Source organism: Xenopus laevis, chromosome 9_10L, assembly GCF_017654675.1.
Source record: "Xenopus laevis strain J_2021 chromosome 9_10L, Xenopus_laevis_v10.1, whole genome shotgun sequence".
Classification (NCBI taxonomy): Eukaryota; Metazoa; Chordata; class Amphibia; order Anura; family Pipidae; genus Xenopus; species Xenopus laevis.
In genome coordinates, this window is record NC_054387.1 from 133,996,459 (window position 1) to 134,021,919 (window position 25,461).

A 25,461-nucleotide genomic window follows, 5' to 3' on the forward strand; every position below is an offset into this window, starting at 1 on the left:
CTCCTTATAATTTTCCAGTCTCTTATTCAAATCAGTGCATGGTTGCTAGGGAAATTTGGACCCTAGCTACCAGGTTTCTGAAACTGCAAACTGGAGAGCTGCAGAAGAAAAAGCTGAATAACTCAAAAACCACAAATTATAAAAAATGAAAACCAATTGCAAATTATCTCATAATATCACTCTCTACCTCATATTAAAGTTTAATTTTAATAAAAGACGAACAACCCTTTTAATTAGTAGCATAACTCATGCACACAGCAATCACTACTCACCCTCCCACCAACCTATTGTCCTTCTGCTTTTGCCTCCTGAAGTCCCTGCTAAAAAGTAGGTGAGCGGTTGGGGAGTGATTCTTTAGAACAGGGATCCCCAACCCTTTTTTACCCATGAGCAACATTCAGATGTAAAAAGAGTTAGGGAGCAACACTCCCTGTGGATCAGCTACAGCCTCTGTCCCTCACAACCCCGCGCCCTTGCCTGAAGAGAGGCTCTGCTGCCTGTAGCTGTACAGGAGGGGCGGGACTCACTCTCACTGGCTAAAAAGGGAAGAGGGCGGGACAGACACAGCCAGTAGTAGCCAGCCTGTCAAACTGTCCTTGCAGAGGAGAATGATTGGATACATAGGTAGAGACTGGCAAGCAGTTAGGGACCGAGGGTAATTTGCTAAACCTGTATGACTGTAAAGAAGGAAATACAAAAATAATTTGTTGCTTGTAGTTAGTAAGAAACTGCTGGGATATCTGATTAACCCCGGGATATAAAGTAGATTTATACATTGTGTGTGAGGGGAGCTGAGAGATATTAGTGCGGTACAGAGATATGTAGGTAATTGTCTCCCGTCCCTTACTGAGTCGCTCTCACTCCCACCTCCCAAGCACCCGGGACCATTGGTTTGTAGCCGGAGCAGGGAACTCTGGGAACTTCCACACAGGTAGGTACTGACCCCCCACCCCAATATACTGAGCCCATATGTGCTGCCTCCCTTATTCCTACCTTGTGTGGCACCCACCTCTGTCATTTACCCCTCACTCTCCTCTACTATGGGCTGTGTGTCTCACACTGGGGTCACTCCTGCTGCTGCTGCTGCTGTGGGACTGGGGGTCGCTGCTACTGCTGCTGTGAGACTGGGGGTCGCTGCTGCTGCTGTGAGACTGGGGGTCGGTGCTGCTGCTGCTGCTGTGGGACTGGGGGTCGGTTCTGCTGCTGTGGGACTGGCGGTCGCTGCTACTGCTGTGGGACTGGGGGTCGCTGCTGCTGCTGCTGTGGGACTGGGGGTGACCTAGTTAGCTAGTGACTAAGGCCATAGGAGATTTAATGGGATTCTATGGATCTGGGCCTCTGTAATTCTATTGGGGGAAATTGCTGGGAATAATCCTGTATAGAAATGTGTAATTGCTTAATTCCAGGGTCACTTCCAGGTCAGTCCCTCCCACAAGGAGCCAATGGGAATGTGGGAGGAAGCGAGTGACAAAGGGATGAAGGGGAAGAAGAAGGATAAAAATGAGGAGGAGGAGGAGCGGGGGAAGAAGGAGAGAATGGTGAATCTGACACTGGAGATGATCTATCTGCTGACTGGAGAGGTGAGGGGCACTGTGACTGGCACACTGACAAGAGACTGTCTGTCTGTACAAAGGGGGTCTCTCTGCAGCTCAAACACCATTCTCTCTTCCTTTCAATATTTAGCACTACATCCCTAGGAAGAAGTCAGATGATGGGGGGGCCCTGCATGCCCCTGGCTCCGTCATACAGAAGGAAAATAACAAGAATGACAAGAAGATCCTGGAACTCATGTCCAACATCATCCAGCTGCTGACTGGAGAGGTGGGTACAGCGGCCCCTTATTGTTTAGTAACAGTGGATGATAATCCCTTTCTCTGGCTGGGGGATGACTGGAACATTGTGTGTGACAGGTTGCCATAAGGACTCATCATTTTTCCATCTATTTTTCCTTGGACGAGTGGGACTATATAAAAAGAAACAAGGACCTTTACAGGGAAGGAATGAAAGAGGAGCCCCAGCTCCACCCACTGGGTGAGTAATGGGTGCAGGGCACAAAATATCAAAACCTTGTGTATAAGTGATCTTAAGATACAGTATAAGGGAACAATAGAAACACATATCAGTGCTTGAATCTGCTAAGCATTGTAGTTCATAACATACATACGAAATCTATTACCTCTGCCTGCACTGGAGAGGAGGTAATGTTTTTGGGTGCAGGCACATCAGTTAGAAGGGCAGCAGCAAAGGAGCAGATTCTCGGCCTGAGTTTCTCCACTCACCTGGCCCCAGCCTAATGCTTGTGTGTTTTCTGTCTTTTGGATTACAGATCTAAGTGTGACACACAAGGCTTAGTGGAACACTCCATGGAAACGTTTCTTCTCTTTATTTACACAACATTTATGACTATACAGCATAACTAATTTACAAGAATACATTTTTATAGCTGTGACCTTCCACACTCCCTACTGAAGTCGTCCTCAGGCCCAACTACTAACCCAGCCAACAGCTCTTATCACTGTATCACTGAATGTGCACGCTTGTTGTTTTTCTTTCCCTCACACAGATAAACTGTATAATATGTAGTCACATGGTGGTGTAGTGCATAGTGTATAATAGATGGGTTTGTGGGTACCACTGTGTCAGACTGATTTGCTTGTATCCTTTTTAGACTGTGATTATGAAGAGGAAAGTGATATTACAGCAGATCCAGATTCAGCGTTCCCTTATAACAACTCAAGCAAGATTGGGGTTGAAGGAGCAGATTGTGTCAATGGAAATCTCTCAAACCCTGAAATTTCTCCAGCGGAACAGCCCCCACCAGCCGATGGGATTAAAGAGGAAACAGCTTCATGTGAAGAGGTTAACCAATCACATTGCAGCATTAATCCATTTACAGAACAGCCACAGAGAACAGATACACCTACTCCTATCATGGGATACAGCCTGAATAACAGCTTGGCAGAAACTTATATATCTGTTGTTATTAAAGAGGAAGCAGCTTCATGGGAAGAGGGGAACCAATCAGATTGCAGCATTAATCCACTTACAGAACAGATACAGGGAACAGATACACCTACTCCTATCATGGGATGCAACCTGAATAACAGCTTGGCAGAAACTTATATATCTGTTGTTATTAAAGAGGAAGCAGCTTCATGGGAAGAGGGGAACCAATCAGATTGCAGCATTAATCCACTTACAGAACAGATACAGGGAACAGATACACCTACTCCTGTCATGGGATACAGTCTGAATAACAGCTTGTCACATAATTATATATCAAATGAGATTAAAGAGGAAGTGGTTTCATGGGAAGAAGGAAACCAATCCCACTGCTGGATCAGGCCGCTCTCAGAGCAGATCCTCAGAACAGTATTTCCAATTATAGGGTGCAACTACAACAACGCTACCTCTTCTATAGCCATTAATGAAGAAGAAGAGGGAAACCAATCAGATTGCAGCATTAATCCACTTACAGAACAGATACAGGGAACAAAGTCACATACTCCTATCATGGGATGCAGCCTGAATAACAGTTTGTCACAAAATTATATATCAGATGGGATTAAAGAGGAAGTGGCTTCATGGGAAGTGAGTAACCAATCAGATTGCAGCATTAATCCACTTACAGAACAGATACAGGGAACAGATACACCTACTCCTATAATGGGATGCAGCCTGGCTAGTGCTTTGTCAGAAAGCAAATATGGTGGGAACAATGAAAGGATTTTCCTCTCTACATTTCCCTTAATATCACAAACCTGTTACTGTACTGAGTGCCACAAACATTTCAGCAATAGGAGCTCCCTCTTAAGGCATCAGAGAACTCACCGAGGGGCGGAGCCCTACCTTAAGTGCCCTGAATGTGGCAAAGGATTTGCCAAGCACTCGCAGCTCGCCCTGCACAGCAGAACTCATACCAGGGAGAAAACCTTTTTGGGAAATAGGCTGAAAGCAAGTCCCGACCTCAACAAACCTTTTAGGCTTTGCAAGGAAGAAATACAATTCACATGTTCTAAATGTAATCAAAGCTTCCACCAAAGTTGTGATCTTGATTCGCACCTCAGAACCCACACAGACAACACCCCGTATACTTGCTCCGAATGTGGCACCACCTTTAGGCTAAGATCCGACCTCATGAACCATTTCCGGATTCACAAAGGGGTGAAACCATTTTCCTGCTCGGAATGCGGCAAATGCTTTAAGCGAAGCTCCGAGCTCGTCATCCATTACAGGAATCACACGGGGGAGAGGCCCTTCGCTTGCACTCAGTGCGGGAAATGCTTCTCACAGAGGCCGGCCCTTAATAAGCATCACAGGAGTCACATGGTCAAGAAGCCATTCTCCTGCTCTGAATGTGACAAGTGTTTCATACAAAGGTCTGACCTTAATAGACATCAGAGGATTCACACCAGACAGAAACAATTTGCCTGTGCAGAATGTGGGAAATGTTTCATGAACAGCTCCAGCCTTAAAACTCATCACAGGAGCCACAAGGGAAAGAGAGAGTTTTCTTGCACTGAATGTGGACAGTATTTTTCTGAAGTTGCCCAGCTTGTTGTGCACTTTCAGGGTCATGCCAGCAAGAGTCAGTTCTTATCTGTATAAGGAAAATGGTTTAGTTCCTTTTGTTTTTTATTCCAGCACTATGGCAATGGGATTAAAAAATCTAATATTTTTCTCATTCTGACTGGAAAAATATTTTAGGAAAATAATCAAATCCTAAACTTAGTGCTAAATGCCCCTTGCAGAAGTTTCACATGAGATAAACAATTCACTTGCAGTGGATATAGAATTGTCCATTGCAGAAGACACACAGGAGAGAACCCATTCACTTGTAGAAGATATAGTATTGTCAATTGCAGAAGTCACACTGCGGAGAAACCATTCAATTGCAGTAGATATAGTATTGCCCATAGCAGAGGTCATATGGGAGAAACCATTCAATTGCAGTAGATATAGTATTGCCCATAGCAGAGGTCATACGGGAGAAACCGTTCAATTGCAGTAGATTCAGTATCGCCCATAGCAAAGGTCACACAGGAGAAACCATTCACTTGCAGAATATAAAGTATTGCCCATTGCAGAAGTCACACCGGGGAGAAACCATTCACTTGCAGTAGATATAGTATTGCCCATTGCAGAAGTCACACCGGGGAGAAACCATTCACTTGCAGTAGCTATAGTATTGCCCATTGCAGAAGTCTCACATGAGATAAACCATTCACTTGCAGTAGATATAGTAATGCCCATTGCAGAAGTCACACTGTGGAGAAACCATTCAAACATACAGTTTTGCCCATAGCAGAGGTTACACAAGAGAAACCAGTCCCACAAGAAATGTAGTAAGTGGTGTGGAACTACCTACACCCGGCCTTGCACCCACAGGCATATATTGAAGGCTTATGACTTGATCTAAAACAATATACTGACCAACTGCTGCAGTCTATAAGGCCTGTCTAAAAAAGGGCCAGAGCGCTGGAATATAGCCCCCAGCTCAAAGGGCACATGTACCAATTTCAAAAAATATATTCCAAGGCATTCTATAAAAAGAAAATCAGTTTTTATTTCATATTGAATATTAAAAAGTAGGCATACAGACCAATTGGTCTGTATGTGGAGCATCAATTGGTCTGTATGCCTACTTTTTAATATTTGATATGAAATAAAAAAGGATTTTTTAACTTTTATGACTTGATCTGACTTCAACAGAAGTCACATGATGGGTCAGCGGACAGGGGGCTTCTTTGGGCGGAGCTGGCTCACTGTCTTGTTTTGTTGCTGGTGTATAGGATCCTATTTATCATGTAAATATCTGTTCAAGTTCTTTCACATAAAATGTTACCTAATGAGTAACCCCCAGTGCTTACCCAATTGCAGGTCTCTGGTTCTCTTTGCTTCCTGCACCTGAGTTGCTCTCTTTCCCATGGTCTTACTGTGGCTTTGAATGTGAAGCTCATCCATCTTGTAATATGGTTCAAGTGCAGCCATGCTGAGCTTGTGGCTTAAAGCAGTTGCGCCATATATCAAGCCCAAAAGGTGCCCACAATAAACCATGTGGATTGGAGGAAGAGCTTTAATTCCCGTAACTTTCTATTCCTGGGCTGCTCTCTTTCCCATGTTCAGACAGAAATGTCCCTCATTTGTAAGTACCGTATATACTCAAGTATAAGCCGAGTTTTTCAGCCTCCAAAATATGCTGAAAAACTCTACCTCGGCTTATACTCTGGTTAAGGGCAAAAACGGTCGCCGGCGTCTAAGAATAGTCACCGGCGTCCAAGAATAGTCTCCAAGAATATTCGCCGGCGTCCAAGAATGGTCACCGGCATCCAAAAACGAGACGCCGGCACCTCCAATAGGAGCAGAAACCCTTAATTTTTTGATTGAAAGTTACCAGAAGCTGCTGCATTTCTCGCCCTAGGCTTATACTAGAGTCAATAAGCTTTCCCAGTTTTTGGAGGTAAAATTAGGTACCTCGGCTTATACTCGGGACGGCTTATACTCAATTATATACGGTAAGTAAGCAATTAATTCCCCAGCATATACCAGGCATTTCCTGTTCTTGGGCTACTCTCTTCTCCATGGTCAGGTAGGAATCTGCACTGGACAACAGGAATGCAATTTCTCTTTATTGTGTTCCTGGGTACAGAACTTATTTTTTATAGTTCCTGCTCCTGGGCTGCTCTCTTTCCCATGGTCACACAGAAACCCACCCCAGGTAAGTGAAAAACATATCTTTAGTATTTAAAGGAGAACTAAAGCTTAATTAAAGAAGTAGGTAGAAATGTTGTACATGATGTTTTGTGCTTCTGTACCAGCCCAAGGCAATCACAGCCCTTTAGCAGTAAAGATCTGTGTCTCCAAAGATGCCCCAGTAGCTCCCCATCTTCTTTTCTGCTGATTCATTGCACATGCTCTGTGCTGCTGTCACTTACTGAGCTTAGGGAGCCACTCACAATATACAGTACACATAGAATAGAAATGTCACAATATAAGGCTGATTAGTAATTAATACACATAATTACTACATGGCAGCACAGAAACCAGTGCAATTAGCATCAGAATTTAATAATCAGCAAACCTGTAGCATCAGCTTATATTACAGGGGAAGCTCATTTGCTGCTGGATAATTAGTGACGACCCCTAAGTTTAGCTTCTCAACAGCCAATCAGAGCCCACTGTAATCGTCTCCCTGTGGTTTTTGCATACGGTTAGTAGACCAGGTGCCACAACAGGGGACACTTCTAACAAATGCAGGTTGCAGGGCTGTTGTGCTAATATTGTACGAATGCTGTGTGTAATGCATTTTCTTCATGGTTTTGTTAAGACCCCACACCATTTATAAACTTGGAAACCAACTCATGAGGGCCACAGCCATTACAAAGTGCAACAAGTCTGTGAGAAAAGCTGGTGAACAAAACCATTTTGAAAAGAAACTAATGTTGATGTTTGAAACCCCAAATTCATTAATGCCGACGTCTTTAACTAAAATGTGCTAAAAAGTCATTGTTTTCATGAACAACACAGACTCCCAGACGCCTCTCCTATCTGCTGTCGCCATTCTCCATTCCCCGCCTCTCTCTGTCCTTCGTCGGACATACAAAACTATGCAGTTGTTTTGGGGGACGGGAGGGAGCAGCTCTCAGAGGCGGGAACATGAATACCGAGTCTCTTGGGCAGAGGAACTTACATATTAACTGCAGGAACCAATCTCTGTCCTACTGCCGTGCTCTGAATGAAGCAATGAGTGCGTCCAGCCTCCATTAGTTATTTGTTAAGTTATAACACAAACACTAGGCCTTCCTATAAGGTGTGCAAATCACTGATGTGGGGACATGTGACCCCAAAATTATTATGTGACCCCAAAACAATTAAAACTACTATTTTGAACTGAAATACCAGTTGTGTGGACTCTGTATCCTACATTTATTTCATTACTTCAATGTGCCCAGCCACTATCAGCTCTGCAGCCTTTGTTGCCTAAACACAACTGCTCTGCTATAGTCACACATAATTCCCACTCATGAACAGCCCTCTGAATAATCTGCAATCAAACAAAGGGCATTACTCAATAAAACGACATATATAGAAGTGTATAATGGTGCTTTAAACCTAATGATGTGCTGCAATAAAATACAGTGTGGCCAATTCACTAAAGTGTAAATTTTCACCTTCATCAGGCGCAAATTCGCTACCACTATCAGTGTCGGACTGGGACACCAGGGGTCCATCTCAGAACCTTAGACCAGGGGCCCACTCTCAGTACTATTATTCTTCTTCTCCTCAATCAACCTCTATTCCCCTAGTATCTTTCGCGAAACGGCAAAACATTTGCGAAACTGCGCCGGCATCTCGTTTTTGACGCTGGCATCCGTTTTTTGACGCCGAAACCCGTTTTTTTTTACGTCAACGCCCGTTTTTTGACGCCGACGCCCGTTTTTAACACCGGCATCCATTTTTGTTTGGACGCCGGCGACATTTTTTTTGACGCCGGCAAACGTTTGTCAGCGAATTTTCGCTGCCGTTTCTCAAATTTATTTGCGGGCGGCAAATCACGCAAATTCACTGCGAATTCGCGCCTGGCGAATACATTCGCCCATCACTATTACTGAGAAACAAAATCCACCTTTTGCCATTTTCCATGTTATTGCATTATTATTATTATTATTATTATTAAGTTGAAGTTGCAGATGTAATACATAAAGAGTATATATATATATATATATATATATATATATATATATATATATATTGCCAATAATGGCTCCGTTTCTACTCAATTGCTTTCCCAATGTGCTTTTATTTTGCTATAGCAAGACAGTCATAATAAACGTTAAATAAACCCAATAGGCTGGTTTTGCTTTCAATAAGGATCTTAGTTGGGATCAAGTACAAACGACTGTTTTATTATTACACAGAAAAAGGAAATCGTTTTTAGAAAATTGGATTATTTGGATAAAATGGAGTCCATGATTCTGAGCTTTCTGAATAACTGGTTTCCGGATAACGGATCCACATGGCAGGGTTACTCTGAACTATTACTGTACATATTGTACATCACACACAGTTGTTGCTCTTTTCAAACCAGGGTCTCTTATTCAAAACAATGCATGGTTGCTAGGGTAATTTGGACCCTAGCAACCAGATAGATAAAAAAACAGGAGAGCTGCTGGATAAAAAGCTAAATAACTCAAACACCACAAAATAATAAAACATGAAAATGTATAAAAGTATAAAAAGCAGGGAATGAATTAAAAGTGTAAGTTAAAAGGCCAGAGAAAGTCCTGTATAAGGGCAGAATAAACACGGGGAATGAGGACTGATATGGTCGTGATTAAACTGATCCGTTCCTCAAGCCTCACTTATTTTCTGCTGATATCGTCCGTTTGTGTAACAGTCAGTAAATATAGATATTTAATAAGAGAAAGACATTTGAGCTCATTACAAGCGTCAGGCTCATTTATATGATGTGCAGTTAAACAGCTGTTTGCAGCTCTGGGAGGCTGGACATCGGGTCACATGACGCACCATTATGACATCACCAGTTGCGTTCAGTCAACACTTCAACTTGCCTTACAGCTGCGCCACTATGACATCATCGTCACTATGGTAACGGCATCAGTAAACAAGTCAATGCCATTATGACATCACAAGGCATCCTGTGATAAGTCAGTAAACACATATTAAGCATCAGTTTTCCTGCATCTTCGCATCGTGACGCATCGCAGAAAAACTTTCCCGCTTTTACTTCGATCTTTCTCAATTCTCTTTCTATTCTCAATTTCCTCGATTTCTTTCTTTATTTCTTTCTTTCTTTCCTTCTCAATTTCATCTTTGTTATTAGGTAAGTGAAAAAAACCCTGAAATCTTGAATTTTATTCCATTTGAACATATTTCAGTAATGAGACAGATAAAAAGGTGCATTTTGCAATGTTCATTCGTTTCCAGCTTTGTAGATTTGGGTTTGGCCGGTAGGATGGTTTATTCCTCACATGTAACACAAAGCTACACACACCAGGGAACACGTACAACACCTTTTACAGCCACATTATCAGATGATTTGAACCATTAACATGATTTTCCTCTTTGTTCTTTTGCTTTTTAGTAGATTAACCTGAAACAATAACTATGGAAAAAGTACAAGCTACACTTGAATTTTCATTACAACTAAAGCAATTCCAGAATACGATGTTTCTTCAAAGTGGGTAAGTGTGTCTTGATGCTTTAAGGAGTCCAATTTGGTTGAATCCAAATCTTCCAATAAATTCCAAGGACTGAGTTGAATTTTGGCGCATACTCCAATATGGCAGCTTGTAAGGCAATTGCTCTCACATACTCACAGTGTCCTATGATCAGTGTTGAGTAAATAGTAAAACTGGAAGTTACTGGGTAGTGATGGGCGAATTTATTCGCCAGGCGCGAATTCACGGCGAATTTTCGCTATTCGCCGCCAGCGAATAAATTTGCGAAACGCCTGCGAAATTTCGCGGCAAAAAAATCGCTGGCGTCAAAAAAAAATTTTTTCAAAAAAACGGACGCCGGCGTCAAAAAAACTGGCGCCGTCGTCAAAAATGAGACGCTGGCGCCGTTTTGTGAATTTTTCGGCGAAACGGCGCAAATTCGCCCATCACTATTACTGGGCCCTGCAGTAAAATCATTTTAGGACCTTTGACATTGAGCAACATCTTCCAATTGTTTTTGGATTGGCATCTCCTTCATAGAAATTACATTTACACTGTGGGGGTTATTTATCAAAGTCCAAATTTATCTCAGTATTTTCTGCTGCAAACTCCAATAAAATCCGCTCAAGTTTTTTTTGTTATTATCACTTATTATTATTTATTATTACATTTTCCCAAAAATGTGCTTTGCTGGAAAAAATAAAATTTTCACGATTTTTTCGGATTTTTCTTCAGATTTTCAAGTTTTTTTGGGATTTTTCACCCGAAAAAATCATTGGGACTTCTCCCATTGACTTATATGCAACCTTGACAGGTCTGAGATGCTGAATTTTCCGATTTGGACTTTTCCATCCTAATAAATTCTGAAAAATTCGCGATTTTTTAAAAGTTTGATTTTATAAACAAAAAATCACGATTTTTTTGTAAATTGTAAATTGGATTTAAAGGGATACTGTCCTGGGAAAAACAAACAGATTTTTTTTATATTCAATTTTGAAATCTGACATGGGGCTAGACATATTGTCAATTTCCCAGCTGCCCTAAGTCATGTGACTTGTGCTCTGATAAACTTCAATCACTCTTTACTGCTGTACTGCAAGTTGGAGTGACATCACACCCCTCACTTTCTCCCCCCCAGCAGCCAAACAACAGAACAATGGGAAGGTAACCAGATAGCAGCTCCCTAACACAAGATAACAGCTGCCTGGTAGATCTAAGACAACACTCAATAGTAAAATCCAGGTCCCACTGAGACACATTCAGTTACATTGAGAAGGAAAAACAGCAGCCTGCCAGAAAGCATTTCTCTCCTAAAGTGCAGGCACAAGTCACATGACCAGGGGCAGCTGGGAAATTGACAAAATGTCTATCCCCATGTCAGATTTCAAAATTGAATATAAAAAAATCTGTTTGCTCTTTTGAGAAATGGATTTCAGTGCAGAATTCTGCTGGAGCAGCACTATTAACTGATTCATTTTGAAAAAAAAAAATTTTTCCCATGACAGTATCCCTTTAAGTAAATAACCCACTACATATGGAGAGCAGCAAAGGGCGGCTTGTGTACCAGTGAAAGGAGCACATAGAAACATTCAGACAAATGGACATCCCCTTTAACAGAACGTGTTCATGAGGAGCAGAGAGAGAGTTTGATTTTAATGTCACATTGTTTTTGCTTTTAGATGTTGGCAAATTAAGACATCCTTTGAGATTCTGACGAGCATCCCTCACACAATCGAAGCAAGGATTTTCCATACTGAAGGTACGTGTTACTTATAACCTCGTTACCTAGTTCTGCATATGGAGTTTTATTGCTGACAATATTCTTTGTTCACTCTGTTGTGTTATAGTTTGGTAAATTGTGTAAAACTCTTCTGTTTTAGATAACGTGAAGTATCCGGCTTCAGTTGAGGGCAGTGTCCTTTTCAGCAGTGCATTTAAATTAAAGAAAACCGCACGCGCTGTTAGAATTGACGACGTTGTGATCTACACCGTTAATATCCTCCTGGATGAGAGTCAAGTAAGTGATAAAAAGTCTTTTAGATCAGCTTTATGTTTGTGTCTTCCGTATACCGTATCTTATGTTTCTTTTATTCTCTCTACAATGGCAGATTGAAGAGACTCTGAATACCCTGGAGAGCAAGATGAACTTTGCCCTTTACTATGCAGAAAACCATAAAGAGTAAGTAGAGAAATGATCAGAATTGAAGAACAGATTAAAACTCTGACTCTATGTTTGTGCTGTAATTCCTTTCTTTCCCATTTCTCTAATGTTTTTGCTTTACTGGAAAATGTTTAGATTCCCCCAACCCCCCATGTATTGGCCAGTTAGACTTACATATAGAAACGGATTTTCTACCTGAGCAGTTTAATCGGTGGTTCACCTTTGTGTTAACTTTTCATATGTTATAGAATTGCTAATTATAAGCAACTTTCCTATTAGTCTTCATTATTTATTTTTAATATTTTTTTTAAATTTAATTTAAATTTAAAACCAATTGTAAATTGTCTCAGAATATCACTATCTACATCAGTTCTGTTCAATAAATCAGAATATAATTAATTCTAATACAATAAAGCTAACAAGACTGATGGGTTAGTGAAATCTGATTTGTGTTTGACACATCGATCTTCTGGTTTTATCTGAACAGATTAAGCAAATGTAAGCGTTCGGCACCAATGTGGAGAGAGGACATGAAATTGCACTTTAACCTGCATCGAGGGATTCACGGCCACACGAATATAGTGTTTGAGACCCTTTCAAAGCTATCGATCGTTGTTCATGGCCTGTTGGTTGTATTACAACCCCCACTGAAGACGTAAGTACACGGATTGTTATTGTCAGATAGAGATGATGACATTATTTTACTATTCCATTAAGAAATAATATCAATTTCAAGATAATACAATCATCTGTATTTGTTGTTTTTATAGCTTTCCCAAGAAAAACTCAGTATTCCAAAGAATTCTTCCCAGCCGGTGTACAAAGGCTAAAAAAACGACAGTGGAAAGTGTCATTTTGGGCAAAAACTTCAAAAAGAAATTGGCAGCAGACGTAAGTAACAAGCATGAATTTGTATTTGAACCTTCCAGAGGGTAAAAACAGTTCTGTGAGTGGAATTATAATTACAGACAACCCCGGCCCCACTAACTGCCTCCCTCCCTCCTCCTGAACCCCAACGACTCTCACCATTTCACCTATGTCTTTAACTGGCAAAAGAGTAGTGCTGTGGGGTAATAGGGCACCATCTTGTAATGATTTGTGTCCTCTTTGCTTTCTTTCTTGCTTCATGACTCTGTTTCTTTATTTTAGGGTAAAAGCTTTGTGATAGAAGAGAAATACTTGCAGCATGCCTACCGTTTCCTTTCAACACTACGATCCTGCTTGCTGCTTTCCTATGATGGACTGTACAGTTATTTCATCTCCGTATCAGATACGCTGCCTTCCTCATGCAAGCTGGAGCTTGGTATGTGATTGCTTCTACTTTGTGACACCTAGGGGCAAATTTACCTAGGGTCGAATATCGAGGGTTAATTAACCCTCGATATTCGATTGCCGAATTAAAATCCTTTGACTTCGAATATCGAAGTCGAAGGATTTAGTGCAATTCGAAGGAATAATCGTTCGATCGTACTTTTAAGTCCTTCGAATCGAACGATTAGAAGGATTTTAATCCATCGATCGAAGGATTATCCTTCGATCAAAAATTGATAGGAAGCCTATGGGGACCTTCCCCATAGGCTAACATTGGCCTCGGTAGGTTTTAGGTGGCGAACTAGGGTGTCGAAGTTTTTTTTAAACAGACAGTACTTCGACTATCGAATGGTTGAATAGTCGAACGATTTTTAGTTCGAATCGTTCGATTCGAAGGTCGCAGTCGAAGGTCGAAGTAGCCAAAAAAACACTTTAAAATTCAAAGTATTTTTCCTCTATTCCTTCACTCGAGCTAAGTAAATGGGCCTCCTAGTTGTCCTTGTTCAAATTAGTTCATTTAAACATTGACCTTTCTCTGACCACCCAACATCCAAAATGGATAATAGATATTGATGAGTCAATGAAAACATTCTTTCCTCTTGGAAGTTGAAAGATTATGGGATGAACCAACAAAGTGCACATTCAGGTATCCCAAAGTGACCGTTAGGTGACACACTGGCCTTGATATTATCATAGAGTCAATATTAGGTAAAACACCCACTACTCATCTTAGGTCACTCACCATCATTAGGAAGCACCGCGAGTAACTGGGCACCTATAATTATTGCCTACACGTCTAATAAGGCTCCTCTTATTCATTTTATTGAGATGTTTCCTGTGGTGGGTAACAGATGTTGGAGAATGACATAGGTCACCTGGAAAACTCCCAAGAACTCACATCATGTTGTGTTCTTAGATTCTTCTGTTGCACCATTGCTATATCCTAGGGGCTCTCGTTCCTTTCCAGTCTGATCCATTCCATATTTTACATCACAACAGCAAAGTAACACACGTGGGAAAGGGAATAAACTTATATTCTTAGATATACAAAACATTATTGTGAAATGTAATATAATGCCGTCTTTGTTTCCTCCACAGAAAAACTGGATCTGAAAGCTCGGCTCAGTGAGTTATCTGACAAAGTGACGGTAAGTTTGCTCATTGCTTATTCTGTAATCTGATACTAATCTGTCACCCAACACTAGTTTCTAGTGATGGGCGAATTTATTCGGCAGGCCCGAATTCGCGGCGAATTTGCGCGATTTGCCGCCAGCGAATAAATTCGCAAAACGCCTGTGAAAATTCACCGGAAAAATGCGCCGGCATCAAAAATGAGACGCAGGTGCCATTTTGCGAATTTTGCGCGAAATTCGCGAATTTTTCGGCAAAGTGAAACAACGCTAATTCGCCCATCACTACTAGTTTCCTTATACTATTGGGGTATTAAAAAGTGCTTTACATACTGTATTCTCTGTGTTTACACAAATTGTTGATTATTTAATATTTTAACCATAGGAAATAGAAGACCCCAATGATCTGGCAGACGCAATAAATAGCAGCCTAATAGAACTATCAGCTCAACTTCTCAATTTGTGGGGAAAATTTCTTCAATCCTCCTTCAAGAGTGAACAAGAGAAGAAGCAAATAAAGGTAAGACGCACGTTGAATAGGCTTTAAGGCAGAGGCAGCTTTCCTCTTATGTCTCTTACAGCTTAGTGCTCAATCTTCAGTGCGACTACATTTATTGTTTTACACTGCCGTTATCTCTCAAGGTTGTGCTTATGAACTGTGTCTATTTTATTGTTTTATAGGAAGAAAAGTTCAAGAAATTATTCTTTTCTACTGACCATCCCCAACAAGAAGCTATTTTATATGATGAGAAGATGTGAGTACATGGTGTTTCTTCAAATATTTATGTTTAGAGATAGCCAGTTCTTATTTGATTGGGGGAATGTTACATTTACACATTTTATGGACATTTACGGTCCTTTACAGTTTTACTTCTAAGTGATGTTTATATATGAAAATGTCCTGCTGTTGTCATACTTATATAATAAATGGAAATATAATAAATGGTCTAGTATCCTTAGCAACCAAACAACAGATGTCATTGGCCTGATTATCAGGCGTTTAAAATCATAGGATTGGTTGCTGTTGGATACTCCAGATTTTTTATTCCATACCTCAGTTTTTAGTTTACTGATCTCTGGATGTGATTTATTTCTAAATATAAGAACCCGTTTCTCATTGCAGCACCCAAAGCCACAAAGAGATTTATAAAAAAGTCAAAAAAGCTCCAAAAGACGATTGTCTCGAGTGCCGGGACACGGACATGGTATCAAAATCTGCACCCGTGATCTTTGAAGACCGGTACTTAGAGCCTGAAGCAATAGGTACGTATGGAAAGAATCCACAGGTGTTGCTGCCTCACTGTGTGACAGTTATTCATCCACAACTCCTTCCGTTCATTATTATTTTTTAAATACGTATTTCTAAAGTGCCAACGGATCCCACTGCTCTGTACAATAGAACCACTGAGATTACGTACTGAATAAAAGATAATATCACTTTTCTATATATGAATGTGGATGGGAAGGCATTTTCCTGCTAACGTTCAAAATGTTGTTTTTATAGATTGTTCAGAAGACTTTGTAGATTGTTCAGAAGACTTCGTAGATTGTTCAGAAGAGTTTATGGATTGTTCAGAAGACTTTATAGATTGTTCAGCAGAAGTTAAACCATCCTCTGTTGTTAGTGCTGAAGATAAGATCAAGAAAATTATGTCACTCGTGTCAACTATCAAAGCAGACAATGGTTTAAATCCCTCCTTTTATGCCATGCCATTGCCTTTGAGGAAAGGGTAAGTTCTGATTCCTACCAAATATTTATATAATGCACAAAATGTAATGTAAATAAAAAATCAAATAGTAAAATATATAAAGGGCCATAACAATCCTAAATAAGTATGAATCCCAGGATCACTAGTTATCTTGCAATATAGTCACTTGCGTTCAGCTACAAAAGTTCACGTGCCTTGTACTGGAACAGCTGGATTTTTGTTGCTATTTATAAGAATTAAAATGAGCGATACAAGCGGCACTACGGATAAATTTAAAGGAGTTTATTGCAACATTAGGGTAACAAAATCGCCTTACGCATTGAGGGAGACATTCCCTTAATCATAGGCCTGTTGTTGCGTGGTGGGGTGAGTCTTGAGCGGTCATATTCTCACTGTGCTTATAAATATGTAACATCCCCCAAGTTCTTTTCATCATAAAGCCAGGCTAGCAGAGGCCGAGCCATTGGGTATGGCATTCAAACACCTCATTGGGGACATTTGTTTTCTACAAATGATTGATTTTTGGAGCTCAAGACTCTTAATCCAAGAGACACAGACTTCTCATGCTGTACTAAAGCAAATAGAGAATATATATATATATATACTTAAGACTATATTTTGCTTAGTCAATACCCTATTGTTAAATAAGGTTTATGTGTTTTCACCTAGAATTTTGGATTTCCCCCAGTGGTGTCAGTTAGTTTTACAGATATCGGTATTAGCCTAAAAATATATCTTTTGGGTTTTTTTTAGGTTATTTGACGTTAAAAAAGAACTGAGGAAATGGATACGTCAATTCTTCTCCAACAACCCTTCCAAGGAGTTTACTCTGAGCATGGAACTAGACAACGGATCAAATGAAGGAATATCTGTGCATATCAGGATGAGACCTACTAATTGTAATTCCCTTTTTACTATATCTTCTCAGGTGGGAAATATGAATATAACATATATTTTAACTTGACTTGAACATTAACCATGGTCTTATTTTTACCCTAGATACAATAGATCCTCAAGCAATAATTACCTTTGTATATGGATGTCTCGGTGGAAGAACTGCTGTCATCGGGCATCAAGGAAACAAGGTACAATATATAGCCGGCACTTGGAACAAGATCAATAACTGAGGGAGAAATGGTTATGGAATATATTATTTGCTTGCCCCTTGTTATTTCCTACATAGCTGGTTCTGACTATTGAAACAATATTGTAGCAGCCAAATGATAAGAGGAAATACAGTCTAATCTGCTTTGTCACATAAAAGTCTTGAAAGACAGTATAATTGTTTTATTAAATTCAGCCCCTATAAGTTGCTAGAGGAAAGGGGCTTTAAAAATAGTCGTTAGAATGCCCGAGGCATTGTCTCAGTTAGTCTTCTAACTCTTTGGTTTTCAAGGCAATGCTGCATTTATTTCAAATTACTAATTATATTTGTTTGTTTTGCTTGTAGGATGAAACTCTGGCTGAATATAATTCGTTGGCTAATTGTCTATTGAGCCAAATTGCAAAACTTGTGGAATCTAACAGTCTAATCATATCCAGGATCAGGTAAAGAATGTGATATTGTACATACAGAAATGCTATCTATCTGTCTGTCTATCTATCTATCTATCATATATCTATCATACATCTATCTATGTATCTATGTATCTATGTATCTATGTATCTTTGTATCTTTGTATCTATCTATCTATCTATCTATCTATCTATCTATCTATCTATCTATCTATCATCTATCTATCTATCTATCTATCTATCTATCTATCTATCTATCTTTCTATCATCTATCTATCTATCTACAAAGAGAGGGAGGCAGCAGACAGGGCACTTACTATGCGCATTACATAGAAATAGAAGTTGTACGTTTTACACCAGGACAAGTAACTTTGAGTAACCAATCAGTATGTGATTGGTCGTCCATTGAAAAGGGAGAATCTAATTGGTTGTTATTGATTACTGGGGCTGGTACAGTAGTATTTTATCTGGAGTAGAAAAGCAACAACACACCCAGAGAGCAAAAATAAAAGCTAATATTGCTGATGTTATTTTCTGTTTCAATGGACACCCAACATTGTGTGTTTTTATTGTGTAGATTATTCCAAGAAACCAGCGAAAAGAAACTCGTTTTGGAGCAACTTATACCTACAGAAAAACAGCAGAGCGGTTCTACTGGTGAGTTAAACATTGATTTTCCCATTTGATTTTAAAGGAAAGAGGACATTACTTTGATAAAATTGACTTATTTTATTTTATTGTAGGTTCCAAAGACGACTCCAGTAGAGAAGACGGAACACATCTAATAGTCTGTGCGCACGGCTTGGGTGGTGAGTAACATTTTAAAGATTTGATTCTGACACGACTTGCGTGTGTTTTGTCATATGATTTACCATTGCTCTGCCCGGTTAAAATTAATGGCTTTATTTCTACTCTAGGCTCTGAACTTGATCTTCTATTTATAAGACCTCATATCGAGTCTGGAGTGACACATGAGAAAATCGACTTCCTAATGTCTAGTTGCAACCAGGTACGTATATCTGTGTGTCTAGTTCTGAGGCGTCATCTCCATTCCTATATAAAAACTGTTCAAACATTCTATCCATCTCAGCTCAATGGGAACTAATAGGCAATGATGATAAAATGTAAATATCCTGAGAAATCTATCCTTTTATTATTAGTATTTTATTGGTTTACTGATGATTAATATGAAATGATCAGTTGTAGTGGGGCCCATAAAGATCATTCTGATATATAACTGTAACAACTGGTCTGTAACAAATTGACGCTATTATAGTTCGACCAATGACAATTCCTTTTGAACAGAAACATCTTCTGTGGGGTTTGATATCCAAAAATATGTAGAAACATATTATTAAATTGCATGAAAAATATTGCATTGACAAGGTGGGAAGTGGATAGGTCTTATAGAAGATTATTGTTGCTGATTGTTAGCAGACAGGCCCTTTAATATTGCTATTTTATACACCGTTAAATCATTGTGGCAATTATAATGTTTTCATTAGTGTCGGTCTCTGTGCATATCTTGTTTTAATTCTGATGCAATATTTATTTTTCACTTCTTGTGTTTTCTTTACAGGGCTGCACCACTGATGATATTGATACATTAGGCAGCAGTCTCCTAAATGAAATACTACAGTACATAACAAGCAAGAAGCTCATCATTTCCAGGATCAGGTACAGTAATTAGCAAAAAATCTCTATACTTATAAATATATATATATGAATTTTTTATAGTAATGTTACTTTTCTCTCCCCGCAGCTTTATCGGATTTTCTTTGGGCAATCTAATAATACGCTCAGCCCTGTGGAGACCTGAATTTGAAGGCTACCGTGGAAACCTGCACACTTACCTCTCCTTCGGTGGACCACATATGGGCCTTCTGTACCCCAACTCGTTTCTCTTTAAAGCTGGTAGGGATTTACTGGCCACATTGCTTTATTATTGACAAGTGATTCAAAGATTAGAAACAACAAGTAATATATGTATATGGATTTAACCATGCTTCATTTACATCAAGTACAATTCATTTATCATAATGGTAGGACAAAAGTCAAAAATGTAAAATTATGTTTGGGAAAGATCACGTCTGTATTTCAAGATGCAGTGTGTTTCCTGATAATATAAGCCCACACCTACATTTCAATGAACTTTAACATGCTTTTATATAATACAATGATTAAATCTGTGCATCTCTTTTGTTATAGGCCTGTGGATAGAGAAGCGGTTGCATATAGGTGTCTCCGTGTCTCAGATGGCATTATCAGATCACAAAGACCCAAGACAAAGTTTCCTCTACAAACTTAGTCAGAAAAAAGGTAAGACATATCTGTATCATCTGTATATTAAATCGTATAAAACCCTAAAATAAAGCTGCTGTGATCTGAAAGTTTTAGTAGAAACTTTTGGGAACTATTTTAACCATAACCAGCAAGGTAGTATTTTAAGACATTTGCATGTCTTACCATTGACCTGACATGGACCCAATACTCTTCAGTAACTTCCATTAGCGATTTGAAATGTATCTTATTGAAATTATTATGCCCGTGATTTCATAAAAGATACGTCTGTATTGATGCCTTAATATTGTTCTGGAATCTCATGGTGAATATTATTGAATTACAGGCTTGGAGCACTTCAAGAATGTGATTCTCGTGAGCGCGTTACAAGATTACGTTGTTCCCCATCACTCCGCTCGTATTGAAATGTGCAAAGATGCTGCGAAGGGAGATGAGTTAGGTAAGGTCTCGCTTTTAAACATACGTCTACTGAACAGAGTACGTGTACCACTGAAGCTCCTCCAGCCAAGACTACAGCTCCCACAATGCCTTGCACACTGATGTGATTCTTTACAGGTTTGTTTATCACAGATCATGCAACAGATTAAGGAAAGTAGGCCTCTTGGCTGGAGGAGAGTTGACCCCTGCTAAATAATTCCAGCTGTACATTTTATTAAAAATCTTTCCTGCACATTAAGAAGGTGCACAAGTCTTTGCTGGATAAATCCAAGGTCATTGTTTGTTGGTGGAATGGAAAGGCTACCGTGTATTTATATAACAATGTAGTGCCTTTTCCTTTTCAGGAACTGTTTACAATGAGATGCTCCGAAACCTCCTTGAGCCTGTTCTACACAACGAGAACTGTAACTTCGTGAGATACAACGTCAGTTTCGATCTGGTCAAATCATTCTTGTCTTTCGCTGGGATTATGGGCCACGTCGCATTAATTTCATCTTGGCAATGTTTGGAGAACTTCTTTCAAAACGCTGGCCTGAATTATTTTGAATAGAAGAAATGTGATGCCCGACGTTGTGTAATACTATGGAAGTGCCAGAGACATTGAGTTGCAGAACCTTTTCTACCTTGTTGCACAATGGACTAATGGTGAGATTTATATCTGTTTAGATTGTTCCATGTAGGTTTATAGATAGGGCCTTATTTATCAAAGTGCAAATTTATCTTAACATTTCCAGCCGCAAACCCTGATCTAGTCCGCACGGGTTTTTTTCTGCGTATTTATTATTACTTTTTCCCGAAAATTTGCTTTGCAGGAAAACTCCAATTTCTAATGCTTTTCACATGAAAATTGCACGAAACCCAGCGCACATCAAAAAAACATTGACACTTCCCACTTTGACTTATATGCAACCTCGACAGGCCTAAGATCCCGGTTTTTTTCCATCCTCAGGGTTTACTAAAAAAATATAGATTTTTTTAAAAGTTTGATATTATACTAAAAAAATTGGGATTTTTGTATTGGGAGTTTAGTAAATAACCCCCTTAGAGTCGGTTTTATTCAACTGTATTATAGCTGATTAATATACTGACATAATCTTATTCTTACCTACAGATTTTGCTGCAAAGACCGATCTACTGTGAAATGCTAATGTTATAGACCTGTGAAATGTATTTGTTCTTTGTTACTGATTTACCAATAAAATAAACTTAATTAAACATATTTGATGATTTTTTTATCCTTTAATACAAAAGGGTCAGACATGATCATGGGGAGGGACACCCTGATAGAGACAAATTGCATAAAAAATATGTATAAAAACTTTCCGACAATGCAAACACCATTAACAAATAACAATAAGCCAATTGGCAAAAAACGATTCTCATGATATGTGTTGGTCACTGAGTATAGTTGTGAATACAGAGATTTGTGCAACAGAGAAAATAAACATCTCCCAGCTTTGTACAATGTATAAATCAAATACTGTATAAATCAGCCTGATTTAATGAGAAAATACAAATTATATTGAAATCAGTAGTGTTCAGGCCCCGATTGGCTGGCAATGTATTTCCTATACTGGGAGAGAAATGATGGATTTGAGTGTTATTGAACAAGTAAAATACCCCATTAGGAAGGGAGATGAAGGCCAGTTATATTGAATGCTTATATATGCCCTGGATTTATTGCAGAGACTGTTGCCCCAATGTTTCTATATATCTGTAACCTTGTTATGAGCTAAGGGGGCCCAGTCTGAAGGTCAGTTAGGGGGAGATTTGGGGTGAGTGCTTATTTGTACCCTGGGTACCCCTGGAACTATAGCAGGGTGACTGTTACCCCCAATGTTTCTATATATCTGTAACCTTGTTATGAGCTAAGGGGGCCCAGCCTGAAGGCCAGTTAGGGGGAGATTTGGGGTGAGTGCTTATTTGTACCCTGGGTACCCCTGGAACTATAGCAGGGTGACTGTTACCCCAATGTTTCTATATATCTGTAACCTTGTTATGAGCTAAGGGGGCCCAGTCTGAAGGTCAGTTAGGGGTAGATTTGGGGTGAGTGCTTATTTGTGCCCTGGGTACCCCTGGAACTATAGCAGGGTGACTGTTACCCCAATGTTTCTATATATCTGTAACCTTGTTATGAGCTAAGGGGGCCCAGTCTGAAGGTCAGTTAGGGGGAGATTTGGGGTGAGTGTTTATTTGTACCCTGGGTACCCCTGGAACTATCGCAGGTTGACACCCCAATGTTTCTATATATCTTTAACCTTGTAATAAGCTAAGGGGGCCCAGTCTGAAGGTCAGTTAGGGGGAGATTTGGGGTGAGTGCTTTGCCATTTGCAAAAGTCCCCCAGATGGGGACTTTTGCAAATGGCAACGACAATCGTCCAAAATCTTACAACAAAAAGAAGAAATCTTTTCAAGCTTTCTATCCGAACTCAGGGGAGGAAGGGGACCCCCTACATCAACACAAGGGATATGGCCTGCGGGAGAAAAACAAGGGACGGAAGTTTTAAACTTATCCAGACGCACACTAACAGAAAATGAACTGAAGGTATTGGCCAAGGGTTTGTCCTTTTGCCCAACAAAGAACTTTAACCTCTTTCAGACCATTATTGACATTAATTCTTTTGTGCGTAAGGTAGTTCTTAGAAAGCATTTTCTGAATAGCAAATCTGATAGTGATTTATTAACTGTACAGGTAGGAAGAGTGGATGACAATGTGGTTGAATTTCCTGACGTGTGTAGCCTCAATATTTTGGAAACTCTCCAACGTGAGACCAATAATGAAATTGGAAGGACTGGTATTCCAGCTCCTCCGTCCCACTTGAATCAATTTAAATCTAGGTCCCACTTCTACCCTGTCCATCAAAGGACTCCAGCAGTTGATCTCTTTCAAAAGAAGATGGAACGAGATTTAAGCCTATTACATGAAAAAACAGTAAAATGCAAAAAACCTTTTTGTAATTTGACTCAGGGAGAGAGGGAAGCACTTTGTTCATTGGAGAAGGATAGCTCCATTGTCATCCGCTCTGCCGATAAGGGGGGTATGGTGGTCGTACTTAATTATAGCGACTATGACCAAGAGGCATTACGACAATTGTCCGATGTCGATTCATATGCTCTTCTTCCCTCCAACCCAACCATACAATTTCAACAGATTTTATTTGCTTTGATAGATGAATCGGTACGTACAAACTTGTTGAATGAGAATCAGGTTGATTTTCTTAAAGTACAACATCCAGTTATCCCTATTTTTTATCATTTACCCAAAGTACATAAAGATACACGTCCCCCTGTAGGGAGACCCATAATATCGGGTATAGGATCCCTAGGAGAACCCTTAGCGCAACTAGTTGATACATATTTACAACCACTTGTTCTACGGCTGCGAAGTTATATTAGGGATAGTCAACATATTCTGGCACAACTATCTAATATTGCTTGGAAAGAAGGTTTTATGTGGACTTCTTTAGATGTGGTGTCTTTATATACTTGCATTTCTCATGACGTTGGTCTTGAAGCAATTAAATACCATCTCACCACATATAGCATTTACTCTCCACATCTTCAAACCTTCTTACTTAATGCAATAAGATATCTACTAACACACAATTACTTTTTGTACAATAACAAATTTTACCTACAACAACATGGCACAGCGATGGGGGCAAAATTTGCCCCCTCATACGCTAATCTCACGATGGGTTGGTGGGAAGAAGAGTTTGTCTACAATATGGATAATCCTTTCAGTAAATACATTGTATTCTTCGGTCGGTATATCGATGAACTGATTGTGATCTGGCGGGGCACACAGGCGTATTTTTCGCAATTTGTGGAATACGCAAATTCGAATCAAATAGGCCTCAAATTTACACATTTTGTAAATAGAGATTCTATCAATTTTCTTGATCTAACTCTCTATCAAGATAGTGGCTGAATTTTGTCCACTATATATAGAAAACCAAACTCCGGAAATTCTCTGTTACAAGCTTCCTCTTGCCACCCCAAACATGTTATTAAGGCAGTACCAATAGGGCAATTTATGAGATTACGAAGACTGTGTACAAACGTACAAGAATTCGTATCTCAGTCAGAAGCACTACGACAAAGATTCCGTGCTAGGGGTTACCCAGAAAAACATTTAAATCAAGCCTTTAATAAAGCCCTTAATTACCATCCCAATGAACAACAAGAGAGCCCGTGTCTAAGAACAGATAACAACACACTGGTTAACATTACAACACAGTCAGAACAAATAAATAATCCTGTTCATTTCATAACAGAATTTAGTTTGCAGTATAATCACATAAAGAGATTGTTTGAAAGAAATTTAAGTATTTTAAGAACAGATCCAGTCTTGGATCAAGTACTTGACTTAGGATATAAAACAGTCACTCGTCGCACTCGTACAATAGGAAATACACTTGCCCCCAGCTTGGTTCAAGCACCTACTACCAACACGAGCTGGTTAAACACCAAGGGCATGTATAAGTGTGGTGCGTCTAGATGTTTAACCTGTGCGCAGGTCACTAAGACAAAATTATTCAGGTCTAGTGTAACGGGACGTCAATACACCATCAGATGGCATATTAATTGTAATACCTCATTCGTAATCTACCTTTTAGAATGCAAAGTATGTAATATCCAATATGTGGGTCAAACTTCCCGCCCCTTAAAAAAACCGCATTCGAGAGCACATTCTGGATATAAAGAAGGGACAT

General features: G+C 39.6%; 3 protein-coding genes across 4 annotated transcripts; all 3 read left to right on the forward strand.

Annotated features, from left to right (window-relative positions):
* Nucleotides 1–1,704: 1,704 nt before the first annotated feature.
* On the forward strand, nt 1,705–4,681 carry LOC108703768 (gastrula zinc finger protein XlCGF53.1-like; the record flags this gene model as incomplete). Its single annotated transcript, XM_041576590.1, has 3 exons — nt 1,705–1,821; nt 1,911–2,031; nt 2,669–4,681. Coding segments are annotated over 3 exons (2,178 nt in total), but the record flags the coding sequence as incomplete, so codon positions are not given.
* An 8,060-nt stretch (nt 4,682–12,741) lies between these two features.
* LOC121398055 (protein FAM135A-like) lies at nt 12,742–15,542 on the forward strand. The gene is made up of 6 exons (XM_041576607.1): nt 12,742–12,997; nt 13,113–13,233; nt 13,492–13,645; nt 14,752–14,801; nt 15,169–15,303; nt 15,465–15,542. The coding sequence occupies exons 1-6, from the start codon at nt 12,858–12,860 to the stop codon at nt 15,540–15,542; spliced, it is 678 nt and encodes a 225-aa protein (XP_041432541.1). The 5' UTR covers nt 12,742–12,857.
* Nucleotides 15,543–15,937: 395 nt separating this feature from the next.
* On the forward strand, nt 15,938–22,485 carry LOC108703753 (protein FAM135A). 2 transcript variants are annotated; one of them, XR_005964094.1, is made up of 14 exons: nt 15,938–16,046; nt 16,288–16,513; nt 17,246–17,391; nt 17,492–17,577; nt 17,943–18,040; nt 18,585–18,664; nt 18,751–18,816; nt 18,925–19,016; nt 19,587–19,684; nt 19,770–19,921; nt 20,216–20,326; nt 20,634–20,747; nt 21,091–21,391; nt 21,858–22,485. XR_005964094.1 is itself a non-coding variant. In XM_041576593.1 (13 exons), the coding sequence occupies exons 1-13, from the start codon at nt 15,986–15,988 to the stop codon at nt 21,294–21,296; spliced, it is 1,536 nt and encodes a 511-aa protein (XP_041432527.1). In that variant the 5' UTR covers nt 15,938–15,985; the 3' UTR covers nt 21,297–21,661. The 2 variants fall into 2 exon arrangements, 1 of the variants encoding a protein (XP_041432527.1); XM_041576593.1 differs by lacking the exon at nt 21,858–22,485 and having other exon boundaries at nt 21,091–21,661.
* Nucleotides 22,486–25,461: the final 2,976 nt, after the last annotated feature.